General features: G+C 49.1%; 1 protein-coding gene, 1 long non-coding RNA gene and 1 pseudogene across 4 annotated transcripts in view; 1 reads left to right on the forward strand and 2 right to left on the reverse strand.

Moving 5' to 3' along the window:
- Positions 1-2,310: 2,310 nt before the first annotated feature.
- BTNL10P (Butyrophilin-like protein 10) lies at positions 2,311-7,836 on the forward strand (annotated as a pseudogene). Its single transcript, XR_008537478.2, has 5 exons — positions 2,311-2,660; positions 3,383-3,522; positions 3,737-4,090; positions 5,064-5,345; positions 6,940-7,836. The product of XR_008537478.2 is annotated as a Butyrophilin-like protein 10 (transcript).
- LOC104004777 (uncharacterized) lies at positions 5,454-7,836 on the reverse strand. The gene is made up of 3 exons (XR_677815.5): positions 7,618-7,836; positions 6,906-7,039; positions 5,454-5,853 (listed from the first exon to the last, which is right to left on the reverse strand). It is a non-coding gene; the product is annotated as an uncharacterized LOC104004777 (long non-coding RNA).
- Positions 7,837-20,788: 12,952 nt separating this feature from the next.
- The window catches only part of RNF187 (ring finger protein 187), a 35,336-nt gene continuing 29,899 nt past the window's right edge, over positions 20,789-26,225 (reverse strand). For both annotated transcript variants that reach the window (XM_016950034.2, XM_063790953.1), the window contains exons 4-5: positions 22,484-22,705; positions 20,789-21,875 (exon numbers count right to left, since the gene is read on the reverse strand). In XM_016950034.2, coding sequence (XP_016805523.2) covers positions 21,873-21,875; positions 22,484-22,705 — 225 coding nt within the window. In that variant the 3' untranslated portion in view covers positions 20,789-21,872. The remainder of the gene's footprint in view (positions 21,876-22,483; positions 22,706-26,225) is intronic.

Consider the following 26,225-nt stretch of genomic DNA (forward strand, 5'->3'; position numbering starts at 1 on the left):
ATGGACATAAGGATGAGAACAAGAGACCCTGGGGACTACTGGAGCAGAGAGAAAGGGAGAGGGAGAGGGTTGAAAAACTAACTTATTGGGTACTATGCTCACTACCTGAGTGATAGGATCACTCAGATCCCAAACCTCAGTGGCGTCATGCAATAAATCCATGTAACAAACCGGCACATGTACCCCTGAATTTAAAATAAAAGTTGAGGAAAAGAAGAAAAAGAAAACTGGGAAGAGGGACTGGTGCACTGACATCCATTCCTGCAGAGGGCACCAAAGGCCAGACAATCCCATTTTTAACAAAGTTGCAATTTGGGGGTTTTCTTGTTTTTTAACCATAATCCCATCCACAAGAGGGTGGATATGCAGCTCTTTTTTTGTTGTTGTTTGTTTGTTTTCTCTCTCTCTCCTCTCTCTCACTCTGTTGTTTTTGTTCTTTTTTTCTGCTTTTTCTTTTTTTAATGTTTTTCTTTTTTATCAATTGAGATAAAATTTACATAATATAAAATTGACCATTTTAAAGCATACCATTTGGTGGCATTAAGTACATTCCCAATGTTTTGCAACCACCACCTCTATCTAGTTCCAAAATATTTTCATCACCCTAAATAAAACCCCCGAAATATTAAACAGTTATTCCTCATCTCCATTTCCACCTCCCCCATCTCCTCAGCCCCAACAACCACAGTTTTCTTTCTGTCCCTGTATTTACCTGTCTGATCATTTCATATGAATGGAATTGTGCAGTGTGTGACCTCCTGTCTTCTTCTTGCCTTTGAACTTTAAACATTGTACCTGAGGTGGGTTGAGCTGAATGTGTCTGCAGGAGCCCCGGCTGCCCACATGAGAGACTCTGGGCCACACATGGGCTCATGCACAGAAGGACCACCGTGTCAGGTGACCTACCCATGGGCTGAAAGCCCACACCGCCAGGACACCTTTCTCTGCCATAGCTTCTCCCAGTGCTCGTGACACTCTTCATCCGACAACAGGCATCACAATCTGCTCTCAACACAGTGTGCTCTGTACATCGTAGCGGCTCACTCTAGATTGTTCAAACCTGAGTCCTCCTTCCCAAGTCATCAGGACAAGTGTGACTGGATGCAGCACAGTGGCTCATGCCAGTAACCACGGTACTTTGATAAGCCGAAGTGGGAGGACTGCTTAAGCCCAGGAGTTCAAGACAAGCCTGGGCAACATAGCACGACTTTATCTCTACAAAAAATACCAAAAATTTAGCCAGGCATGATGGTGCACCTGTGGTCCCAGCTACTTGGGAGGCTGAGATGGGAGGATTGCTTGAGTCTGGGAGATCAAGGATGCAGTGAGCTGAGATCACACCACTGTACTCCAGCCTGGGTGACAGAGTGAGACCCTGTCTTTAACAACATATTAATTAATGTTTTTTTGAGGCAGAGTCTCACTCTGTCACCCAGGCTGGAGTGCAGTAGCACGATCTTGGCTCACTGCAACCTCCACCTCCCTGGTTCAAGCAATCCCCCTGCCTCAGCCTCCCAAGTAGCTGGGATTACAGGCACAGGCCACCATGCTGGGCTAATTTTTTTGTATTTTTAGTACAGATGGGTTTCCACCACGTTGGCCAGACTGGTCTTGAACTCCTGACCTCAGGCAATCTGCCTGCCTCGGCCTACCAAAGTACTGGGATTACAGGTGTGAGCCACCGCGTCTGGTCAATTAATTTTTTAAAAAGGACAAGTGAGTCGAGTTTTAGGTCACGTCATTGTCTGGTAAAAGCAGATCACAGGACGACATAATTCTTACGTGTTGACATATAAAAGGGGGAACAACCGGTTGACCAAAGGGACGCTCCCCCAAGGAGGGACATAGGAGGGACCTGGCACTTGGATTTCCTCCACCGCCCGCGGGCACAGGGAGTGCTCAGCCCCTGTCTGCAGAGTTTGGATAAAGCTCCTCCCTCTAGGAAAGCAAGGACTCCTTTCTCACAAAAACCACCCAGGAAAAGGCCCAGACTTTTGAATCATCAAACAAGAAGGCGAGGAGGGAATAGGCCTTGCGGCTGGGTGCGAGAAATCAGCATGAAGGTTCTAAGCTGGGCCAGGGATGCTACCAGTGAGAACAGACACCCATGACCCCACAGCCACGGAGGGCAGCGAAGGGCTGGGGAAGAGGAGCCCTGAACATCCCTCTGGGACAATACAGGAATTAGGACATTGCGACATGATCATAAACACCTTTCCTGAAGGACCTGGGCCAGCTAGGCTGGGCCTGCACGCTGCCAGATAACCACAGGCTTTATCTGCATTCGCAGCTCCTTCAGCTGGCCTGGGTCCCACCCTGAGACCCATCTCCTCCCCGCGGGCTCTATCTCCTGCTCCCCAGCCCTGGGGTGTTCCACACTGGGGATCACACTCTTCAGGAAGCCTTCTTTTTTTTTTTTTTCTGCTGCAACTGCCAGAAAGGTACAGTTACATATTTTTGCAAAAAACAAAAGGAAGAATCTCTGGAAACTGGGGGACTTGGCGGCTTTTGCCAGATGTCTAGGTTGCCTTTCACATCACCGCGTGGAGACAGCGTGGTTGGTCTGGGTCACACCCTACCTAGAGTTGGCAGGAAACTAAATTCATTCCCCCAAAGTTGCCAGGACTTCCCAGGGAAGCTGCAGCAGCTCTCGGTGCCAGGTGAGCATTGTCTATGGTCAGGATGTGGTTTGCTCTTCAGTGTCTCTGCTTCCTCCACCCTCTCCCCATCCCCAAGGGCAGAAGGACCATAGGGCCTTCCTGCAATGCAAGAACCAAACAGGACAAGAGCCTGTGCCCACACAACTCCCTAATCACACACGTAAATGCCCAACCTGGATGGCTGTGCTGGGTAGAACCGCCCAAGGTCACAGAACTTTTTCCCAACACCTGCTCTCTAAACCAAGGTTACAAGAAATGCTCACAAGAGACTCATGAGGGTCTTGGCCTGCCCATCCCAGCTGAAGAGCTCTGAGGATTGGGCCCAGCCCCCAGCCCCTGACTGTAGAAGTCCCCATGGGGACAGCAGGAAAGCAAGGGACATTAAGGGAATCCCTTGATGTCATTCTGACCTCGAATTTGCTTAATCCGAGTCTGGGTTTTCTCCCCCAGCATTCTGGAGTTTCATGACAGTCACCAGCTAGAGACTGGGCTACAGCTCCTTATGAGCAATTAGAAAATCAAACCCCTTCCCTCCTGGATGTCCTCGTGGAATTCCGCAGACAGACTAGGGTGAGAGGTGTGTTACCTGCAAGGAGATGGGTACAGGAGCACATGAGGCTTGCTGTGTCTCCATTTATAGCATTAATAACTTGTTTGAGAGTGAGAGTGAATGACCTTTTTCTTCTTTTTCTTCCATGGCACTTTTCCTCTGCACCTGTTAGCTTCCTGGCGGTGGCTCCTCTCCCAGTGACAGTGCGTGGCTCCGGCCTGGCAGGAATGGTAGTGATGTGTGATCCAGAGGCCTTCCTGTCCATCTGCTTTGTCACCTTGGTCTTCCCACAGCTCCCACTAGCCAGCATCTGTCAAAACTGAGGGACAGACTCCTGTGCAAGTCAAGGCAGGTGCCCTGGCATAGGTGGGGGTGTGTCCAGCATGGCGGGAAGCAGAAGCATCTCCCAACAGCTCAGGGCTCAATAGGTCCCCAAAGCTTCCAAGAAGAGGGAGGGGCAGGGGGGAAGTGCCCTGGCCTCCCAACACATGGCCTAACCCAGCCCTTTCTGATCTGCCTCCCCCAGGGAAAGTTGACTTTGATGTCACTGGGCCTCATGCCCCTATTCTGGCTATGGCTGGGGGACACGTGGAGTTACAGTGCCAGCTGTTCCCCAATATCAGTGCCGAGGACATGGAGCTGAGGTGGTACAGGTGCCAGCCCTCCCTAGCTGTGCACATGCATGAGAGAGGGATGGACATGGATGGAGAGCAAAAGTGGCAGTACAGAGGAAGGACCACCTTCATGAGTGACCAGGTGGCCAGGGGCAAGGCCATGGTGAGGAGTCACAGGGTCACCACCTTTGACAACGGGACATACTGCTGCCGCTTCAAGGATGGTGTAAAGTTCGGCGAGGCCACTGTGCAGGTGCAGGTGGCAGGTAAGGCTGGTGGCTAGCTGGCTGTCAGTCTACTTCCAGGCATGGCCTTGGGGCCCAGCGTGTTCAGGTGGAGGGCTTTTCAGTAGGGTGAGAGTGCACTCTCCCAGCTGCCGTGCTGGCCTGCACTGCTCTTGGGAAGCACAGCGGTGAAGGCAGAGCCACCTTCCTCATCTTCCTTTCCCTCTTTACACCAGTGGACTGGAAAGTGAAGGGAAGGGAAAGAGAGAGATGGGGAGAATGAGAGAGACACAGAGAAGAAGAGATAGAATGAGAAAGAAGCAGGGAGAGACAGACAGAGGTGGAAAGAGAGATGGAGAGAAAGACAGAGAGATGAGAGAAAGACAGAGAGAGATGAAGAAAGAATGACAGAATTATAGAGATGGGGAAAGAGAGAGATGGAGAGGGAGGGACAGGCAGAGACAGAGAATGAAAGACAGGAGAGACAGAGATGGAGAGAGACAGAGAGAATGAGAAACTGAGAGAAACACAGAGAGAATGAAAGAGACAAAGAGACAGAGTCAGTGACAGAGAGAGGGAGATAGAGACAGAGACAGAGAGACAGTAAAAGAAAATGAGAAAGACAGTAAGCAACAGAGAGTGGGAGGAAGAGAGAGACAGAGAAATAATGACAGGAGACAGAAAGGCCAAGAGAGAGAAGAGAGTCTTCAGATACGGGAGGTTTCCCAAGTGACTCAGAACTTGTGCTTCGAAACAGACAAGCCTGGGTCCCATCTTGTGCCATGAATTCTACTTCTGCAACACAGGATGCCTATTCAATCTTCCTGGACCTTTTCCACTTTGCTTCCCTTCTTTTGTGTGGGAAATGGGGGAACTCTGTTAGGGATGGTGTGTAACACAGGGTAGGCAGTTTGTGAAATTGCCAAAATACATTGGAAATCCTCAAGATTTTGTTTTTCCTTTAAATAGAAGCAGCCATGGCTGCAAAGATTCAAGCTGCTGTCTCTTCCTTCAGGGCTGGGCACGGAGCCCAGAATCCAGGTGACAGACCAGCAGGATGGAGTCAGGGCGGAGTGCACATCAGCAGGCTATTTCCCCAAGTCCTGGGTGGAACGGAGAGACTTCAGGGGCCAGGCTAGGCCTGCTGTGACCAATCTATCAGCCTCAGCCACCACCAGGCTCTGGGCTGTGGCATCCAGCTTGACGCTCTGGGACAGGGCTGTGGAGGGTCTCTCCTGCTCCATCTCCAGCCCCCTCCTCCCTGAAAGGAGGAAGGTGGCTGAGAGCCACCTGCCCGGTGAGTCCTCTATTCAGTTCTGTCCTCACAATCACTGAGCACAGGATTCCGTGGCCCTGGACACTGGGGACATTAAGAGACAGCTGTGGGGTTTGTGGCAAGCAGGGATGGGTGGCAGGTTCCTGTCCTCACATGGCTGGGGCATCCCGGGAGGTGCACTGTTTGGGTGCTGATTACTGAAGAGGAACAGAGATAAGGGTGCAGGGACCCTGGGGAGAGCCTTGCCTTTGGGGGAACAAGAAATGTACATCCTAATATCAACAGTTTTTAGGGTTTTTTAAAATAGGCTTTATTTTTTAAAGCAGTTTTAGGGTCACAACAAATTTTAGTAGAAAGTCCAGAGAGTTCCCATCTTCCCCTAACCCCCTCACACACCTTCCCCCAGCATAAAAACCCTACACCAGAAGGAACGTCCACCATGTTTGATGAACCTCCGTTGACAATGCCGTCAGCACCCAGAGTGCACAGTTTTCATGAGGGCTCACTCTTGGCATGGTGTCCCATGGTTCTAGATAAATATATAACGCCACATATCTGTCATAGTATCATACAAAATAATGTCACTGCCCTTAATCCTCCGTGCTCCGCTCATTCATCTCCCCTAACTCCTGGGCACCACTGATGTTTTCACTGTCTCCATAGTTTCCAGGTGTTCTGGAATGTCCTGTAGTTGGGACAGTGCCTCTGTAGCCCCTTCACTTTGACTTCCCTCACTTTGTGGTACGCATTTAGGTTTCCTCCATGTCTTTTCATGCCTTGATAACTTGTTTCTTTTGTGAAATGAATAACGTTCCAGGATCTGGATGGACCACTGTTTATTGATCCATTCACCTACTGAAAAATATCTTGGTTGTTTCCAAATTTAGCTTTTCACAAAAACTTTCACTTTTACTTTTCTAAATGATGTCAAACTTACAGAAACTTTGCAAGATTAATAGAGAAGTTGTCTGTGCACCTTTTATTCAGATTCACCATATTTTTACCTTATTGCGATATTTCTTTTTATCACTTCTCCCTTTGTCTATCTACAAATAGATATCTAATATCTACTTCCTATGCATATGTCTAAACCCAACTGTCTTACTCCATTTGTGTGCCTATAACAAAATACCACAGACCAGGTGGCTTAGAAACAAGAGATAGCTATTGCCCACAGTTTTGTAAGCTGGGAAGTCCAAGATCAAGGCGTGGCAGATTTGGTGTCTGGCAAGGGCACTTCCTGGTTCATAGACAGCGCCTTCTCACTGTGTCCTCACATGGTGGAAGTGGTGAGGGAGCTCTCTGGGCTCTCCCCTTTATAAGGGCACCATTCCCATCATATCCGTTACAGGGGCTCCACCCTCATGACCTCATCACTTCCCAAAGGCCTCACCTCCTAACATCATCACCGTAGGGGTTGGGATTTCAACCCCTTTGGGGGACACAGACATTCGGTCCATAGACCAGCTGTGCAAATACATACTATTTTGGAAACTATTTCACAGTAATTTGCAAATATTATGTCCCTGGACTACTGAACTCTTTAGCAAGTTTGACCTCAGAACACAGAAACTCTCTTACCCCAGTATTCCTGGCTTCTGGGAATCTTCTCCAGCTACCTTCTCCAGAAGCTCCCAGTTCACGGCATGGAAAGCGGCTCTGCCTCTGATCCTTGTTGCCATGGGACTCGTAATAGCTGGAGGCATCTGCATCTTCTGGAAACGTCAAAGGGAAAAGAACAAAGCATCACTGGAAGAAGAGAGGGAGTGAAGAGAAAAGGAGCAGAGGCGGCCCACCAGCAGCGACAAGGTTGAGCCATGGCGTGGTGAGCAGGGAGCCCCAACAAGGCACATCCTGCCCCCCCACCCCAAACCCAGGACCCTAACACGAAGCCCTGAGCTGCGGCTTTGTCCATGTGTCCTCAAACACAGTAGGAATGGGGTGGCCAGTGGGGATCCTCACTCTGACATTGCCCGATTATGATCTAGCCAGTGAGACCATCTGTCTCCTAGCAATCCCTCGATTAAGTCTTCACTGGCTGATTTCAGGCAGGCTGGTTGGGCTCTGTCTTGAAAACGGACAGATCTGAGTTTGAACCCCAAGTCTGATGGGTGTGGACTGAGGGACCTGGTGTGAGCCCTGAGCCACTCTGTCTGCTGGGAGTGCTGATACCATCCTGAAAGACCAACAGAGTAGCATTCAGAGCAGGGCCGCGTCAGGGAGGGTTTACAGTTGCAATCACTGTGATTATTCTCAATATTGACTGTGTCCTTCATTCATTCACTTCACTCACTTCCTCCTCTGTCATTTCAGGAGTTGAGGACTTGTTCCTAGACTTCAGAGCCCTATTTTGAGAGTAGAGATTGTGCTCAGCTGGTTATAAAGACTGCATTATGACAGAGTTGCTTGTGATGGCTTGCAGCTGTCATCCAGCATTTTGGGAGGCTCAGGCGGGAAAATTGCTTGAGGCCAGGAGTTTGAGGACACCCTGGGCAATACAGCAAGACCCCATCTCTACAAAAAAATAAAAATAAAGAAATTAGCCAGGCATGGTGGTGTGTGCCTGTTGTCCCAGCTACTCAGGAGGCTGAGGTGGGAAAATCACTTGAGCCCAGGAGTTTAAGGCTACAGTGAGCCATAATTGTGCTACTGCACTCCAGCCTGGGTGACAGAGCAAGATCCTGTCAGACAGATGAAAGAAGAAAGAAGGGAAGAAAGAAAGAAAGAAAGAAAGAAAGAAAGAAAGAAAGAAAGAAAGAAAGAAAGAAAGAAAGAAAGAGAGAGAGAAAAAGAAAAGACGAAATCTCTCAGCATTTGCTTGTCTGTAAAGGATTTTATTTCTCCTTCACTTATGAAGCTTAGTTTGGCTGGATATGAAATTCTGGGTGGAAAATTCTTTTCTTTAAGAATGTTGAATAGTGGCCCCCACTCTCTTCTGGCTTGTAGAGTTTCTGCCAAGAGATCAGCTGTTAGTCTGATGGGCTTCCCTTTGTGGGTAACCCGACCTTTCTCTCTGGCTGCCCTTAACATTTTTTCCTTCATTTCAACTTTGGTGAATCTGACAATTATGTGTCTTGGAGTTGCTGTTCTCGAGGAGTATCTTTGTGGCGTTCTCTGTATTTCCTGAATCTGAATGTTGGCCTGCCTTGCTAGGTTGGGGAAGTTCTCCTGGGTAATATCCTGTAGAGTGTTTTCCAACTTGGTTCCATTCTCCCCGTCACTTTCAGGTACACCAATCAGACGTAGATTTGGTCTTTTCACATAGTCCCATATTTCTTGGAGGCTTTGTTCGTTTCTTTTTATTCTTTTTTCTCTAAACTTCCCTTCTTGCTTCATTTCATTCATTTCATCTTCCATCACTGATACCCTTTCTTCCAGTTGATGGCATCGGCTCCTGAGGCTTCTGCATTCTTCACTTAGTTCTCGAGCCTTGGCTTTCAGCTCCATCAGCTCTTTTAAGGACTTCTCTGCATTGGTTATTCTAGTTATACATTCATCTAATTTTTTTTCACAGTGTTTAACTTCTTTGCCATTGGTTTGAATTTCCTCCTGTAGCTCGGAGTAGTTTGATCATCTGGAGCCTTCTTCTCTCACCTCGTCAAAGTCATTCTCTGTCCAGCTTTGTTCCATTGCTGGTGAGAAGCTGCGTTCCTTTGGAGGAGGAGAGGCACTTTGCTTTTTGGAGTTTCCAGTTTTTCTGCTCTGTTTTTCCTCCATCTTTGTGGTTTTATCTACTTTTGGTCTTTGATGATGGTGATGTACAGATGGGTTTTTGGTGTGGATGTCCTTTCTGTTTGTTAGTTTTCCTTCCAACAGACAGGACCCTCAGCTGCAGGTCTGTTGGAGTTTGCTAGAGGTCCACTCCAGACCCTGTTTGCCTGGGTGTCAGCAGAGGTGGCTGCAGAACAGTGGTGGCTGTAGAACAGCGGATATTGGTGAACAGCAAGTGTTGCTGCCTGATGGTTCCTCTGGATGTTTTGTCCCAGAGGAGTACCCGGCCGTGTGAGGTGTCAGTCTGCCCCTACTGGGGGGTGCCTCCCAGTTAGGCTACTTGGGGGTCAGGGACCCACTTGAGGAGGCAGTCTGCCAGTTCTCAGATCTCCAGCTGCATGCTGGGAGAACCACTACTCTCTTCAAAGTTGTCAGACAGGGACATTTAAGTCTGCAGAGGTTACTGCTGTCTTTTTATTTGTCTGTGCCCTGCCCTCAGAGGTGGAGCCTACAGAGGCAGGCAGGCCTCCTTGAGCTGTGGTGGGCTCCACCCAGTTCGAGCTTCCAGGCTGCTTTGTTTACCTAATCAAGCCTGGGCAATGGCAGGCGCCCCTCCCCCAGCCTCGCTGCTGCCTTGCAGTTTGATCTCAGACTGCTGTGCTAGCAATCAGCGAGACTCCGTGGGCATAGGACCCTCTGAGCCAGGTGCGGGATATAATCTCCTGGTGTGCCGTTTGTTAAGCCCGTTGGAAAAGCGCAGTATTAGGGTGGGAGTGACCCGATTTTCCAGGTGCCGTCTGTCACCCCTTTCTTTGACTAGGAAAGGGAACTCCCTGACCGCTTGTGCCTCCTGAGTGAGGCAATCCCTCGCCCTGCTTTGGCTCATGCACGGTGTGCTGCACCCACTGTCCTGCACCCACTGTCTGGCACTCCCTAGTGAGATGAACCTGGTACCTCAGATGGAAATGCAGAAATCACCCGTCTTCTGCGTCGCTCACGCTGGGAGCTGTAGACTGGAGCTGTTCCTATTCGGCCATCTTGGCTCCACCCCCCACCCCAGACTTAAGGAACTCACTGCCTCAGGATGCATAGTGAGTGACCAACCCCAAATCCAGCCTGGATCTCACCCCGTAAGGATGAAATTACAACTGCAGTAATGACCTCTGGAAGGCACATGCAAAGGCCACTGCTCCTTCATTCTAACCTCACAGAAAGCTTGCAGAAGAGCAATAGGGTCCCCTGCACAGATGGAGGGCCTAAGAAGCATTAGACTAGCTCAGGGCCCAACTCTGGGACCCCCAAATCCACCAGTTTCCCCTGCAGTTCCATCTGCAGCCAGCCATTCTGCTAGGTGTAATTCCATGGCTGACACATCTCCATCCTATAGCAGTTTCCCATTCTCTGTGCTCTGGTTGGGATTCTTTTAAGCAGCACTTTCCTTGTGAACTGTATAATGATATGTTCTATGTCTCAATGGAGATCTGTGTGTGCATGTGCATATGTGTACATATGCATACAAAAAAAGTGGACAGCAATTCTTGTTCTATTTTATGCATTCTCAATGGGAATGACATGCCTCCCCAGGGGGTGAGAATTCGTTCTCAGGGGCTAAAGGCATCACAGTGGCTGGCAGCCTCTGAAGGACCTGGCACATAAACAGATACACAGTACCTGTGCTGTGGAAGCTGCAGGGTCGTGGTGACAATGAGGAAAAAAAAGTCTTAAAAGGCTCCTTCTGGGGGGCACAGTGAAATGAAGTTTGAGAAACTCTCTTCTCTCCTCACTTCTTTGCTGTTGTGAGACTAAACTGGAATTAGTGTTTCTCAGTGTGGATTCTAAGAACCTTAGAGCAGGGTCCTGTCCTGCAGATTTCTGGGCCCCAGTGCAGACTTAGAAAGTCAGTTCCATGGAGTGGCAGGAATGTGCATTTTTAATCAGCTCTTCTATCCATTTCCTAGAGCTGCCTAACACAGCACTGCACACTGAGTGGCTCAGACAACAGGCATTTATTTCTTTCCTTGATCTGGAAGTCCAAGATCAAGGTGTAGACAGCATTGGTTCACCCTCAGGCCTCGCTCCATGGCTACCAGATAGTCCTCTCCTCCCAGTGTCCTCACATGGTCCTCCCTCTGGGTGTCTCTGCATCCTAATCTCCTCTTGTTATAAGGATACCAGTCCTACTGGATTAGGGCCCACCCCAATAAACTTACTTAACCTTAATTACTTCTCAAAAGACCCTATCTCCAAATATCATAGTCCTCCTCACCCACAGTTTCAGTTACCCATGGTCCACTGTAGTTATTTTTGTTAAGATATTTTGCAGGACAGAAAGACCATATTCACATAACTTTTATTACAGTATATTATCATAATCATTCTAGTTTATTTAACTTTTTCAAATTTTTATATATTTTTTACACACAACATCTCACTTTGTTGCCCAGGCTGGTCTCTACCTCCTTGGCTCAAGTGATCCTCCTGCCTCAGCCTCCCAAGTAGATGAAACTACAGGCAGGCACCACCACACCCCACTAATTTTATTATTAGTTATTGTTATTAATCTCTTACTGTGCCAAATGTATAAACTTTACCATAGCTATGTATGTATGGGAAAAAGCACAGGCTGTGTAGGATTGGGTACTATCCTCAGTTTCAGGCATCCACTGGGGGTCATGGAATGTATCCCCCAAGGATAAGGGGGGCTTATTAGAGTCACATTCTGAGGTCCTGGGGTTAGAACTTCAACAGATGACTGGGGGGCAGGGGATACAAAATGGAACCCATAACAATTCTCAAAATGCTTTTTCCTCAAACCTGAAAGTGTAAAACCTGCTCTGAGGGGTGGGGAGAAAGACCCCATCACCTGCTAGGATGAGCAGAGCGTGGGGCGATGGAGTCACTCCCTCACTGAAGACATTTATGGGGCACCTCCCTATGCATCAGACAGGAAGGAAGGAATTACAGAAACAAAACCTCACAAATATATACAATTATTACGTGTTAATTAAAAATATATGTAAAGCAAAAATAAAATCCAGAGAAAAGGAAGGGGGAGCGTTTGGTGGTGTTGGGGCCAGGAACCTCCCCAGGTAGCCTATGGCATCACACAGTAAAGGGCAACCCCAGTGGCACATGGCCCACCCCGGGAGCCAGGGCTGCAGGTTCCCTCATCCCGAAAGTGCCCGCAGGGAGCCAGCCGCCTCTGTAGCTCCATTCACCTCTACTGCGCTATCTACTGCGGTTAATCCACTTCCTCGGTCCAGCCGCCACCCCCACATTTCTCTTAAGGGCACAGGGGTCCTCCAGTGGGCTTCAGTCCTGACTTTGCAGCCCCTAGCTGTGGGATGCGGGGCTGCTTAATGTCCCTGAGCCTCCATCTCCTCACCTATAACATGGATATATGACGCACATACACACTTCTCAACAGATGGCCTCCAAGAGGATTGAAGTTAAGACACCCCGCAGAGAGGACTAAATGGTAACCCTCCAAAATGACACTTCTGTGAATTTACAAATGTGATCCAATTTGAAAAACAGGACTTCCTGTTTGCAGACTTGATTAGGAATCTTGGATTGAGATAATCCTGGATTTCAGGTGGGCCCTAAATCCAGTCACTGGGGTTACAATCTGAATGTTTGTGTCCCACTCTCCAAATTTATATATTGAAATCTTTACCCCCAAGGTGATGGTATTAGGAGGTGGGGCCTTTGGGAGGTGATTGGGTCATGAAAGTGGAGCCTCACAAATGGGATTAGTTTCCTTATGAGAGGGACCTGTCAATAGGGGAAAATGACGAGACAAGTCTCAATCACCTTAGAAAATGTATTTGCCAAAGTTAAGGATGAGCCTAGGAGACAGGTCTATGCCTTTCTCTAAAGATGATTTTGAGGGCTCAAAATTTACAGGGGAAAGGGCGGGATATAGATTGGACAAACCGCACTCTGGCACAGCCAATGAGGCTCCTGAGCTGCAAAGTCCTTCAGCCCATTGGTGGGTGCAGTATCCACAGCCCTGTGCTTGCCAGACAGCCTCTGCAGCTGTAGATAGCTCTGTGTTCAGTGACCCCACTCTCCTGCAGCAGAACGAGACTTGGGGGCATCCTACCACCAACAGCAATTGGGTGGGCAGTCTATCCACAGGTTTCCAAAAAGGTAAGCCCGGTTCTCAGGAATGGCAATAGCCCGTTGGCCTGCCCCCTCTCTTCTGCACGTTGCATCTTGGAAGAAGTTGCATTTGCATTTAGGAATCAATCGTCAGCAAAATGGGCTCTTCCTGGAGTTCTCTGATCCATGCACACATACACACAACCTAGGGCACCACCATGTGCAAATCCCATGTGCACATCTCTTGTCAAGGGCACCCCATGTGCAGGCCCTTGTAGCAGAACAATTTTTACTCAGTTCAGTTACCACTGAGGCCTCCACCATATTCACCCTTCCACATCCTCAGCAGTGAGGACCTGTCACCACAGCAACCAATGGCTCTGTAACCATCCCATGCCTGTGCCCTCATGGAACCCTGTGGGCATCTCTTTGGCATAACAGCCCAGGGGTGGAACTGATGCAATACATAGTATCCCAGTCCATGTGGACAGCCTGGGCAGCTTAGAAACCACCAAAGTGTGCTGCTCACAGCTCTGGAGGCTGGAAGTCCAAGATCAAGCCACCAGCATATCCAGTGGCTGGTGACGTCAATTCCTGGTTCATAGACAGCACCTTCTCACTGAGTCCTCACATGGTGTAAGAGATGAGGGAGTTCTCTGGGGTCCCTTTTATAAGGGCAGTAATCCCATTCATGAACTCATCACCTCCCAAATGCTCCATGTCATAACACCATCATCTTGAAGGTGAGGATTTCAACGTACTAATGTGGAGGGTGGGACACCTTCAGACCACAGTGTGGGCATGCAAATTGCATAGTCCACAACTGAGCTGTTCCCAAGAAGACCCCCCTGCCCTTGCACTCTGCTGCTGGGAAGTGACCTCAAAGCCCTTGGGATGCCATGCCTGACAGGAGGGTCTTTGTTTGCCTGGTGGCCTTGGGTCACACTGGACAGTCCCATAATGTGGTTTAGGGTAGGTTGGCTGCACTGAAGAGAACACTGTGACATGGGGGCGGGAGTCCCTGAGCCAAGCCCAGCGGCAGCAATGTGATGTGCGGTAGGGGCCCTTTGAGTCCTGCAGTTCGACTTCCTCTGAGGCTGGAGACTAAGACTGGCCATGTGGGAAGTCAGCCATCCCTAGGTGCTGGATGCCAGAAGAGACCCAGGATTCTAAGGCTGGGCAGTGTCCCTGGTTGGCAGAACTCCCCGTGCAGTCACACAGGGTGCCCGGACGGTAGCACAGCCCAGACTCCACGGGGACAGGACAGTGGAAGCTCTGTTACCTCTCCCGGACTCCCCCATGGGTTTCCTCCCTTGGCTGACTTAAAGTTGTCTCCGTTCCCCATAATAAACTGCAACGGAAAGCGTAGCAGCTTTCAGTGGGTTCTGGGGGCTTTTCTAGTGAGTTATAGAACCGGAGGTGGTTTTGGGAACAACTCACCCGACAGACATGCCGCTGGTGTGAGAAACAAGCCCGGTGTTGGGGACTGGCTCCCCCTAGCGTCCGGTTGGTCTAACTGCCTTTCATATACAGCCTATACCTCATGTTACTGCGCTTCGCATACTGCATTTGTTAAAAATTGAAGGTGGGTGGCAACCATGCGTTGAGCAAGCTGACCTGTGGCATTTTCGCAGCATGTGCTCACTTGGTGTCTGTGTCTCATTTTGGTAACTCCTGCAATATTTCAAGCTTTTTTGTTATTGTTCCTTTTGTTCTGGTGATCTGTGATCAGGGATCTTTCATGTTACCTTTGAAATTCTTTAGGGATGCCAAGAACTGCGTCCATACAAGGCAGCAAACTTAATGGAAAAATGGCATGTACATCCTCACTGCTCGCCAGACCAGCCATTCCCCTGTCTCTCTCTCTCCCCCCAGGCCTCCCTATCCCCTGGCACACAACAATACTGATATTGGGCCAATTAATGACCCTATAATGGTCCCTAAGTGTTGAAGTGAAAGGAAGAGTCACACACCTCTCACTTTAAGGCAAAGGCTAGAGATGATCAATCTTAGTGAGGAAGGCACATCCAAAGGAGAAAGATGCTACTTGTGCCAAAGTCAGCCAAGCTGTGAATGCAAAGGAGAAGTTCTTGAAGGAAACTGAAAGTACTCCAGTGAACACACAAATGATAAAAAAGCGAAACAGTCTTATTGCAGATATGCAGAAAGTGTGCACGGTCTGAATAGAAAATCAAACCAGTCACAACATTTCCTTAATCCAAAGCCTAATCCAGAGCAAGATCCTCTCTTCAATTCTATGAAGGTTGAGAGAAGCGAGGAAGCTGCAGAAGAAAAGCTTGAAGCTGGCGGGGGTTGGTTCATGCGGTTTAAGGAAAGAAGCCATCACTGTAACATAAAAGTGCAAGGTGAAGCAGCAAGAGCTGATGAAGGCGCTGCAGCAAGTTCTCCAGCAGATCCAGCTAAGATCACTGATGAAGGGGGCCACACTAACAACGGATTTTCAATGCACACAAAACAGCCTTCTATTAGAAGCAGATGCCATCCAGAACTCTCATAGCTAGAAAGAAGCCAATGCCTGGCTCCAAAGCTTCAAAGGACAGGGTGACTCTCTTGTTAGGGGCTCATGCAGCTAGCGACTTCAAATTAAAGCCAATGCTCATTCACCAATTACAACAATTCTAAGGCCCTTAGGAATTATATTCAATCTACTCTACCTGTGCTGTATAAATGAAACAACAAAGCCTACATGACAGCACATCTGTTTACTGCATGGTTTACTATTTTAAGTCCATTAAAATATTAAAATAGCCATTAACACAACATTCAAGTCTTATTAACTTTCAAGTTAACTTCCATAATTAACTTTCAAGTCTTATTATTTAAGACATTTCATAAGGCTACAGCTGCCTTAGGCAATGATTCCTCTGATGGATCTGGGAGAAAATTTTTAAAAACCTGCTGGAAAGGATTCACCATTCTAGATGCCTTAAGAACATTCATGATTCATGGGAGGAGGTCAAAACAGCAACATGAACAGGAGTTTGGAAGATGTTGATTCCAGCCCTCATGGATGACTCTGAGCGATCCCGGACTTCAGGGGAGGAAGTCATTGCAGATGTGGTGGAAACAGCAAGAGAACGAGAATTGGAAGTGGAGCCTGGAGATGGGACTGAATTGCTGCAGTCTCATGAGAAAACATGAATGGATGACAAGTTGCTTCTTATGGATGAACAAAGGAAGTGTTTTCTTGAGATGGAATCTACTTCTGGTGAAGATGCTGTGCACACGGTTGAAATGACAACAAAGGATTTAGAATTGACATCAACTTAGTTGATAAAGCAGTGGCAGGGTTTGAGAAGAGTGACTCTAATTTTTAAAGATGTTATGGGGGTAAACTGCTATCAAACAGCAACACATGCTACAGAGAAGTCTTTTGAATGGAAGAGTCAATTGATGTGACAAACTTCATTGTCTTATTTTAAGAAATTGCCACAGCAACCCCAAACTCCAGCAGCCACCACCCTAATTAGTCAGCAGCCACCAACATTGAGGCAAGACCCTCCCCCAGCAAAAAGATGGCAACTCACTGAACACTCAGATGATCATTAGCATTTTTTAGCAACAAAGTATTTTAAAATTAAGGTACATACGTTGGCTTTTTTAGACATAATGCTACTGCATACTTAGTAGACTACATTACAGCCTATAAAAGCATTTTATATGCACTTGGAAACCAAACATTTCATGGGACTTGCATTATTGCAGTATTTGCTGTATTGCAATGGTCTAGAAGCAAACCCATGGTTTCTCCAAGGTATCCCTTTTAGTTTGACCCCAGACTGCACTCCAAAGCAGCGGCCTTATTCTACATTCCTCACAGCACCTCTGGGCTCACCTAATGTGCCATCATCACTCAGACTTCAACATCACCTAGTGCTGCAGTTCCCACCACCCGCCCGAACCACCCCCGCCCCAACCCACCCCGAGCTAAAGCAGTATCTCATTATGGTTTTAATTATGATTCTCCAGTTACTAAATAGTTTAAGCATCTCCTTATATTTTGCTGCTGTCGACCTCATGAAATAATAGCTACTCAGTTAGGTAATGTAGAAGGTAAAATGGCCCCAAGCATTTTTATCTCCTCTCTTTGGCCACAGAACCTGAAACTGAAAACGACCTTTGGGTCCCAACTATCCACGGCTTTCCCACAAAGCTCTGAAAATAAGAGTTGAGAAAAAAGTATTGAGGTACTGGACAAATACATCAGTGTCTTGAGAATGTGTCCCCTACCTTCCAGCAATCAAACTGTTGCTTCTCTATGCAGTGCCTGGCCTCAGTTTCCTTCCACATGTCACCCACAGCCAGCCTCGGAGATCCTCCTGCCTAGGGCTGCCCTTGACCAGAGAGATCTGGTTGCAGCAAAGCCACAGGGACACCAGTGGCTCCTCAGAGCTTGCGTGGTCAAGGGCTGAGGAAGGGCGTCTGTTTCAAGCCATTTCTATAAAACACCCTGTGGGAGCAGACCTGAAGGAGAGGGGCAACCGCCACACAGGTATGGGGGAGAAATGTTCCCTGGAGATCAGAGGCCGAGGCAGGGCCCACCTGGCTTGCTGAAGAACAGAGAGGCCATCATGCTGGGTCTGCAGGGAGCAGGGGGCACAGTGGTGACAAGAGAGGAACAGCTCGGGGTGGATTATGTAGCACTTCCCAGGCCACTGCGAAGCTTTCCCGGAATGAATCTGAGTTGCTGCAGGGCCTTGAGTACAGCGGGGGCAGGCTCTTGCTTAGTTTTTATTTTCATTGTTTTAATAAATTTCATTGTGTATATTTAAGGTATGCAACGTGATGTTACAAAGTACAAACAGAGAGCAAAATGGTCACTACAGGGGAGCAATTAACATTCCCATCACCTCCCAGAGTCAACCACTTTTAGGATTTTGTGGCAAGAGCAGCTGAAGTCTAGTCATTTAGCAGGAACTCCCAAAACAGTGCAATTTTATTACCTACATTCCTCCTGTTGTACATCGGATCACCAGACTGGTTCATCCTACATATTTTAAAGTAGAAACCCATCTACCTGCTGGGTTGAGAATGCATTGTTGGAGCAGCGGGAGGAGATGAGGTCCCCAGGTCTCCTGGGCAGAAGAGGACAGTGCCAGTGGGCCACGGTGGGGGACTGGCGGGGAGCAGGTAAGATGAGGTCAAGGTCTTTGGCTACAGGAAGAGCCTGCAGGATTCCTTTGCAGACCTACTGTGGACTGTTAGAGAAAACAACTCAGAGACAGCTCTGAGATGTCTGAGGACTGCAGGGATTGGGCCCCTGGGCGAGTCTGGGATGGAGGCAGTGGTTGGACCTGGAAGAGGGTTTGGGAGAGAGACCCACGTTGGAGAGGCAAGTGTGAGGTCACCATGGGGGGCTGGATAGGACAGAGAGGCCACACGAGGACGCCAAGTGTCCTTCCACATGAAGAGGGTGGAGTGGAGAGGACACAAGGGAGACGGAGGAGCATCCGCAAGGCCAGAGGAAGCCCTTGTGGAGGGAATGTCCCTACACAAAAATCCATTCAAAATAGACAAGGGCTTAATTGTAAGGCCTGAAACTGTAAAGCCAGTAGAAGAAAACACAGGTGAAAAACTCCATGACACTGGCCTAGGTTTTAGGGTTGTATCACTTCTTGCATATGACCCTAAAAGCACAAGCAACAAAAGAAAAATAAACATACATGATTGCATAGAGCTAAAAAGCTTCTGCACAGCAAAGGAAATCATAAACAGAGTGAAGACAACTCACAAATTGGGATAGAGTATTTGCAAACCATACATTAAGTAGGGGATTAATATCCAAAATATACATGGAACTCAAACTCAATAGCAGGAAAGCAAATAAACGACTAAAAAATGAGCAAAGAACCTGAAGAGACACTTCTCAAAAGAAGACATACCAATGGCCAACAGGTATATAAAAAAATGCTCAACATCATTAATCATCAGGGAAACGTAAACCAAATCACAATGAGATTATCTCACACTTCTTAGAATGACTAATTTCAAAGAAAATAAATGTTGGTGAGTATGTAAATTATTATAGCCATTATGGAGAAGCATATGGAGGTTATTCAAAAACTTAAAAAGAGTACCGTGACCCAGCAATCCTACTGCTAAGTATTTTCCCAAAGGAAATGACATGAATATATGGAAGAGATACCCACACTCCTGTGTTTCTTAAGAGCACTTTTACAACAGCCAAGATATGGAATCAACCTACGTGGTCTAGAAGCAAAGTGATAAAGGGATAAAGTGGATAAATGGCTTAAGAAAATGTGGTGTATACACATCATGGAATACTATTTGGCCATAAAAAAGGAAACCCTGCCATTTGCAACATGGGTGAATTTACAGGACATTTATATTAAGTGAAATAAGCCAGGAACAGGACAAATATCGCATGATCTCACTTATATGTGGAATCAAAATGTTGATTTATAGAATTAGAGAGTAGAACGGTGGTTAGCAGGGGCTGAGACAAGAGGATTTGGGGAAATTCTAGTCAGAGGGTACAGAGTCCCTACTATACAAGAATAAACTCAAGGTCTATTGCACAGCATGGTGACTTCAGCTGATAACCGTGTACTGTACGCAGTTGGCCCTCTGTATCTGACTGTCCCACGTATGTGCAGAGGGAGGGCTGACTGCAGGGTACTTGAGCATCTGCGGATTTTGGTATCCATGAGGGAGTCCTGGAACCAATCCCCCTTAGGCACAGAGGGATGACTGTATTTGAAATTGCTGAGTGTAGATTTCAAATATTCTCACCACAAAAAAAAACATGAGATGGATACATTAATCTGCTTGTCACTCCACAATGTACATAGATATCAAAACATCACACTGTGCCCCATAAATATATAATTTTCTTAAATAGAAAGAGGTTGTGATTGACAGGGTGGGATGTTGCTGGTCAGCTAGGTTAGGTGAGGATGGTGAAGCCACTGTCGGACCTGGTGATGTGGAGACACTTTGATGTTGTGGGAGACTCTGTGCCATCAGGACCTGTCCGGGCAAGCATCACAGGTGTGCAGGGCAGGGGCAGGGATGCTCAGGGATGACAGCGGACTGCAGCAGGCGGAGACAGTGAGAAAGACAAACTGGAGGTCTCAGGGTCGGGATGTTGTTGGCGTGCTGACAAAGATTCCCTACTTGGCCAAACTCTGGCCAGGCTCTGGAATCTTCTCCTAGGGCCCTCTTTGCCCTTTCTTATGAAATCCAGTTTTAGCAAGAACCCTAATTTGGTTTAACCATAATATCTGACCACCCTCAATGGTACCTGACTGGGTTCCTCTCTGACCGTTTGCAGCCAATGTCTGATCGCCCTGCCTGCCTGCAGCAAGGACTCTGTGAGGTGGGTTTAGCCAGAGCCCCCTCAGCCCTGATGTCTCCTCATAGTCATTCCCACCCATGGACCCTATACTGCTCCTCGCTTCTCCAACCCCTGCCCTGCTATGTCGGGGTGGAGCCCCATCTCCCCCCAGGCCCCAAGGAAAGGGTTCCACACCCATCTCAATGGTCCCAATCAAAGTCCTCCTCACCATGCTTTAGCAAGTGTCACGAGGAATTTTCCTTTGACACTGGAGGGTGGCCAGGGCAGGGGGAAGAGGCCAGGTGGACACACGGAGACGAAGCAAACGAGCTGACACAAACCCACTTTATTCAGCATTGAGCCAGCCCACGCGCTGGGCAGGTCAAACTCACAGACATCGCACCAAGGGCCGGGGACTCGGATGGGCTGAAAGGCTTCATCTGGAAATGGGCACCGCTCACGAGCCCAGCTATCCCCAAATCTCAACATCTGTCTGCATCTATGTCCCCGACTTTGCAATCCTGTCCCCAGTGCTGAGTTTCTGTCGACTAATTTATCTACACACAAGGATGCTGCAGGCAACTGAGCTACTGCTACAAGCTTTGCAAAATTCAACTACTAAAGGAAATGGGAGGAGGGAAAGAGCTAGAGAGAACAGCAAGATGAGACACCATGGCAGGGCCTGGAGATGCTAAATGGGGTTAGCCACCTGCCAGCCCCCTCACCCAGGGAAACAGAGAAAGAGGCTTCCTTCTGCGGAGGCAGGTGGAGCACAGGGAGGGCTCCTGGGAGGCACAGGAGTGGGGTGGGGGCCAGGAAGGGGGAGGTGGACAGAGCGACTTGGATAAGGCTGGGCTGGGCCCACGCCCACCTCAAGAGGGGGGCCGCCTCCTCAGGAGGCATCAAGGTGCAATCCAGTCTTCCTTTCTCTCCCTGAAGACCTGAGTTCCAGCCTTCACAGAGCCTCATGGGCATTCTTCTTTCTGGATGCTAACCCCAAATCCGACACTCAATGGTGCACCTCAGGTACCTGCCAAGGATCTGTGGGCCGGCATGGAAGGTGCAGGGTCTGGGTCCCTGGATGACGAGGTGAGGGGCAGATGGGTGACCAGGGAAGGGCATGACCCAGAGCTGCCGGGACTCATGGAGGATGGGCTGTGGCTAGGACTTCAGGAAGGGACGGGCACAGGTGGGAAGGGTCCTCAGGTCCAGCCTCTACCGGGAGGTGTTTGCAGCCCCCAAAACACGCCTCGGGGTAAAGGATAAATGGACATTGTTGAAACACGCAACTATGTAGATGGACCCAAGGCCAGGCGCCTGCCACGCTTCCCTGGCAGCCACACGCTGACACTTCCCATGGAGATGAGGATCCATCCTCCTGCCTCCAGCTCTGGGACTGCCGCGGGTTGGCGCCATCACTGCATGGGAGGGGAGAGGGAAAGACAGAGAGACAAAAAGAGAAAGAGACACACAGAGTCAGAGACAGAGGCAAAAGGAGAGAGCGAAAGAGAGAGCGCACATGAGACAGCGCATGAGGTACTGTCCTGAGCACAACAAACCCAGGGCCTGGCCCAGACTTACGTCTCCCCAGGGCCAAAGCCTTGTCACCTATGGCTGGCACGGGCAACTGAACCGTTCAGGGCCATCTGGGTTGCTGCAGGGTCTGGGGTTCAGGCCAGGCCCTGGGCAGAGGCAGAAGAAAAGCCCTGAGGTTGGGTTTCTTGGCTGCTTCTGCCTTCAGGACCCCAGGGCGAGGCAGGAGCCTTCCATGCTCGGGCACTCGGGATGCCAAGTGCCCTCCTTTGTGAAGGTCAGGGACACCTCAGACCCTCCTCAACTTAAAACCCCTTCCCATCACCTTCCCTGACCACCCACCCATTCCTGAAATTCAGCCCTGCAAGGCCACGGCAGTGGGAGTCAGGCTGGGCTTTTAAGCCTTGACTTCGGGCAATGGTCCCCCAATGGCTCGGTGCTGCCTGCGTCCACCCTGGCCCGATGGTGGGCAGACCCAGCGGGGCTCCCGCACCTGCAGCAGCATGCTGAGGCCCAGGTTGCGATGCTTCTTCTCCAGCTCCGAGACCGCCTGCAGCAGTGACCTGAACCGCTCAGTGGGGTCAGCCAGCTCGTCCTCAGGGAGCCCCTCCTCCTTCTCAGCCTCCTGCAGGAAATGCTCCTCCTCCTCCACAAAGAAGGCCCGCAGCTTCTTGTAGTCGGTCAGTGCCTTCTTCCTACGGTCCATCACGTGTCCCTGCAAACGGGTGGCAGGAAAAGACCTGTGTCCTCACCCACCCTCCCCAGGGGAAGGGGAACCTGTTTGCTCTTGAAGGAGTTAAGAACATGCCACTCCAAAACATGCTGCTCAGGCACATCGACTATTAGGCCAGGCACAGTGGCTCACGCTTGTAATCCCAGCACTCCAGGAGGCCAAGGTGGGCGGATCATGAGGTCAGGAGTTCAAGACCAGCCTGACCAACATGGTGAAACCCCGTCTCTACTAAAAATACAAAAATGAGCCAGGCGTGGTGGCACGCCTGTAATCCCAGCTAATCGGGAGGCTGAGGCAGGTGAATCACTTGAATCCGGGAGGCGGAGGTTGCAGTGAGCCCGAGTTCATGCTACTGCACTGCAGCCTGGGCGACAGAGCGAGACTCCATCTCAAAAAAAAAAAAAAAAAAGCCAGGCACGGGGGCTCACGCCTATAATCCCAGCACTTTGGGAGGCTGAGGCAGGCAGAACATGAGGTCCGGAGATTAAGACCATCCTGGCCAACCTGCTGAAACCCCGTCTCTACTACAAATACAAAAATTAGCTGGGCGTGGTGGTGCACGCCTGTAGTCCCAGCTACTTGGGAGGCTGAGGCAGGAGAATCGCTTGAACCTGGGAGGCAGAGGTTGCAGTGAGCCAAAAAAAAACAAAAAACAAAAAAAAAACAATAACAGAAGAGGCCAGGCACGGTGCCTCATGCCTGTAATCACAGTACTTTGGGAGGCTGAGGTGGGAGGATTGCTTGAGCCCAGGAGTTCGAGACTAGCCTGGGCAACAGTGAAAACCTGTCTCTACTAAAAATCAAAAACATTAGCCAGGCATAGTGGTGCACACCTATGGTCCCAACAACTCGGGAGGCTGAGGTAAGACGATCGCTTGAGCCCAGGAGTTTGAGGCTGCAGTGAGCTATAATCATACCACTGCACTCCAGCCTGGGCCAACAGAGCAAGGCCTTTTTTTTAAAAAAATCAAAAAACAGTGCAAGATCACCCTGAGCTCCATTCTGCTTCTTAAAAGCAAATGAAATTCCCAAGTGAAAGACGCCCTCCCCATATCAAATAAAATGATTTTATCATCAAGGACGACAGGAAGTCAAGGCCGACAGAATTTGGTACAGACCTTGTGAAAACAACTCTTTCAAGCGTCCCCACATCATGTAGTTGCTTTTTTACAAGTGGCTAGTCTTTGTCCAAGTCAGTATATAAGTGATTTAATTTTGCCACTTTGAGTCTTCATTATAAGGGAGCCTGTGCTGTATAAAACTTATGTTAAATTAATATGCCTGGCTGGACACGGTGGCTCACACCTGTAATCCCAGCACTTTGGGAGGCCGAGGTGGTTGGATCACTTGAGGCCAGGAGTTCAAGACCAGCCTGGCCAACATGGTGAAACCCCATCTCCACTAAAAATACAAGATTAGCCAGGCGTGGTGGTGCACACCTGTAGTCACAGTTACTCGGGAGGCTGAGGCAGGAGAACCACTTGAACCAAGGAGGTAGAGGATGCAGTGAGGCAAGATCGCGCCACTGCACTCCAGCCTGGGCAACAGAGCAAGACTCCATCTCAAAAAAAAAAAAAAATCCTACGTTTTTTCTCCCATTAACCCATCTCCCTTTATTTTTTTATTTATTTATTTATTTATTTTTTTGAGATAGGGCCTCACTCTGTCACCCAGGTTGGAGTGCAGTGGTGCCATCACAGTTCACTGCAGCCTCAACCTCTTGGGCTTAAGTGATCCTCCCACCTCAGCCTCCCAAGTAGCTGGGACCACAGATGCAACACCACACCTGGCTAATTTCTTAATTTTTGTACAGATGGTGGTCTCACTATGTTACCCAGGCTGGTCTCGAACTCCTAGCCTCAAGCAATCCTCCTACACCTCAGCCTCCCAAGTTGCTGGGATTACAGGCATGAACCACTGCACCTGACCCTGTTAGTTTAGCTTATGTCAGTTTAACTCTCCCACCCAGCCTGGGGCCCTAAAAGGGGAGAAATAGAGTTCTTTCTCCCCTACGTTGCAGTGCTCAGCTGCACATGAAGACTGGCCCTCTCCCATCTCCCATGGCCAAGGGGACAGTAAATCCTTGAGTGGCCCTGCTAGGTCTAGAGCCTGTCAGGCACGTGACTGTCAGGGCAGGACACACACCCATCTTGCCAGCAACTGTCCCTGCTGTGCCCACACCAGAACTCCAATGGCTGAAAACCATCCCATCAGCCTTCAACAAATAGCATTCACACTTGCCACTCTTCAGCTGGTTTTCAGCCAACTCCTAACCTTGCAAACAGGAGAGCAGAGCAGGATGCTACTCTGATTTTACTCAGTCATGGATGGCTTCCACCTGGCCCTGGGCCACACAGGGCAGGTGACAGCCACAGTCATGAGAGGCCAAGGCTTTTGTTGCTGAGAATGCAAATGACAGCTGGGTGTCTGCTGGTTGGCTGATGCGACACGCTGCAAACTCCTTCCTTTGGATTTAGGTGGCTTCTCTCATCCCAGCATCTAAGCCACCAACCCCCAAAACAGGACAGATTGAAAGCTCCAACCTGCTAAAATCTGTGGGCAAAACAATTCCCTTGGGGTAACACAGGGTTACTGAAAACTTGGAGGTCCCCAAAGCCTTCCAGCCTCACTTGCACTGGGCAGTGTTGACCGCTCACAAGGCAAGGAGAAGTTCAGAGCAGCCCCAAGGGCAGTGTGGAGTGCCAGGGGTCTGACTGGCATCAGGGACCCCATGTGTAACCCGTCACTGTCTGAGGGAAGCCTGCACCTCAGGCCTGTGGATAGCAGGCAAGGGCTTGGCAGCACCAGGAGCACAGAGCCCACCTCAGCCTCAAGCTGGGGTAAAAACGTGGGCCTCAGCCTCGAGGTGCAGCCAGTTACCCAAGAGCTGCTGCACCTGTGAAAAGCACTCTGTCTTTCAGGTTAAAAGGAGGAGGAAGGAATTTATGAAACGCAGAAAAAATGGCACACAGGTTTTTACTACACGAGGAAAAAGTCACCAAATAGAGTTTAAACGACTAAAGAGCTTTACTGGTGAGTAACCTAAAAGAATCTAGTGGGATGTCCCCTTGGGATATAATACTGTGGAAGGCACCCAAGGAAAGTAACGCTGCTGTGGTCTGAATGTCTGTGTCCTCCCCAAATCCCCATGCTGAAATCCTCATCCCTCAGGTGATGGCGTTAGGAGGCAGGACCTTTGGGAGGTGATGAGGTTGTGAGGGTGGAACTCTCAAGAACGGAATCAATGTCCTTACACAAAGGACCCCAGAGACACCCTCACTTCTTCCACCATGTGAGGACACAGTGAGAAGGCACCATCTATGAACCAGGAAGCGCCCTCACCAGACAGGGAATCTGCCAGTTCCTTGATCTTGGACTTCTAGCCTCTAAAACATAATGAGCAACTCTCAGATCAGAACAAGAGGACCACAGAAAATTACAGATGTGTTCTAAAAAAGAAAACAAAATTAGCACTTTGGGAGGCCAAGGCGGGAGAACCGCT

Source organism: Pan troglodytes, chromosome 1, assembly GCF_028858775.2.
Source record: "Pan troglodytes isolate AG18354 chromosome 1, NHGRI_mPanTro3-v2.0_pri, whole genome shotgun sequence".
Taxonomy (NCBI): domain Eukaryota; kingdom Metazoa; phylum Chordata; class Mammalia; order Primates; family Hominidae; genus Pan; species Pan troglodytes.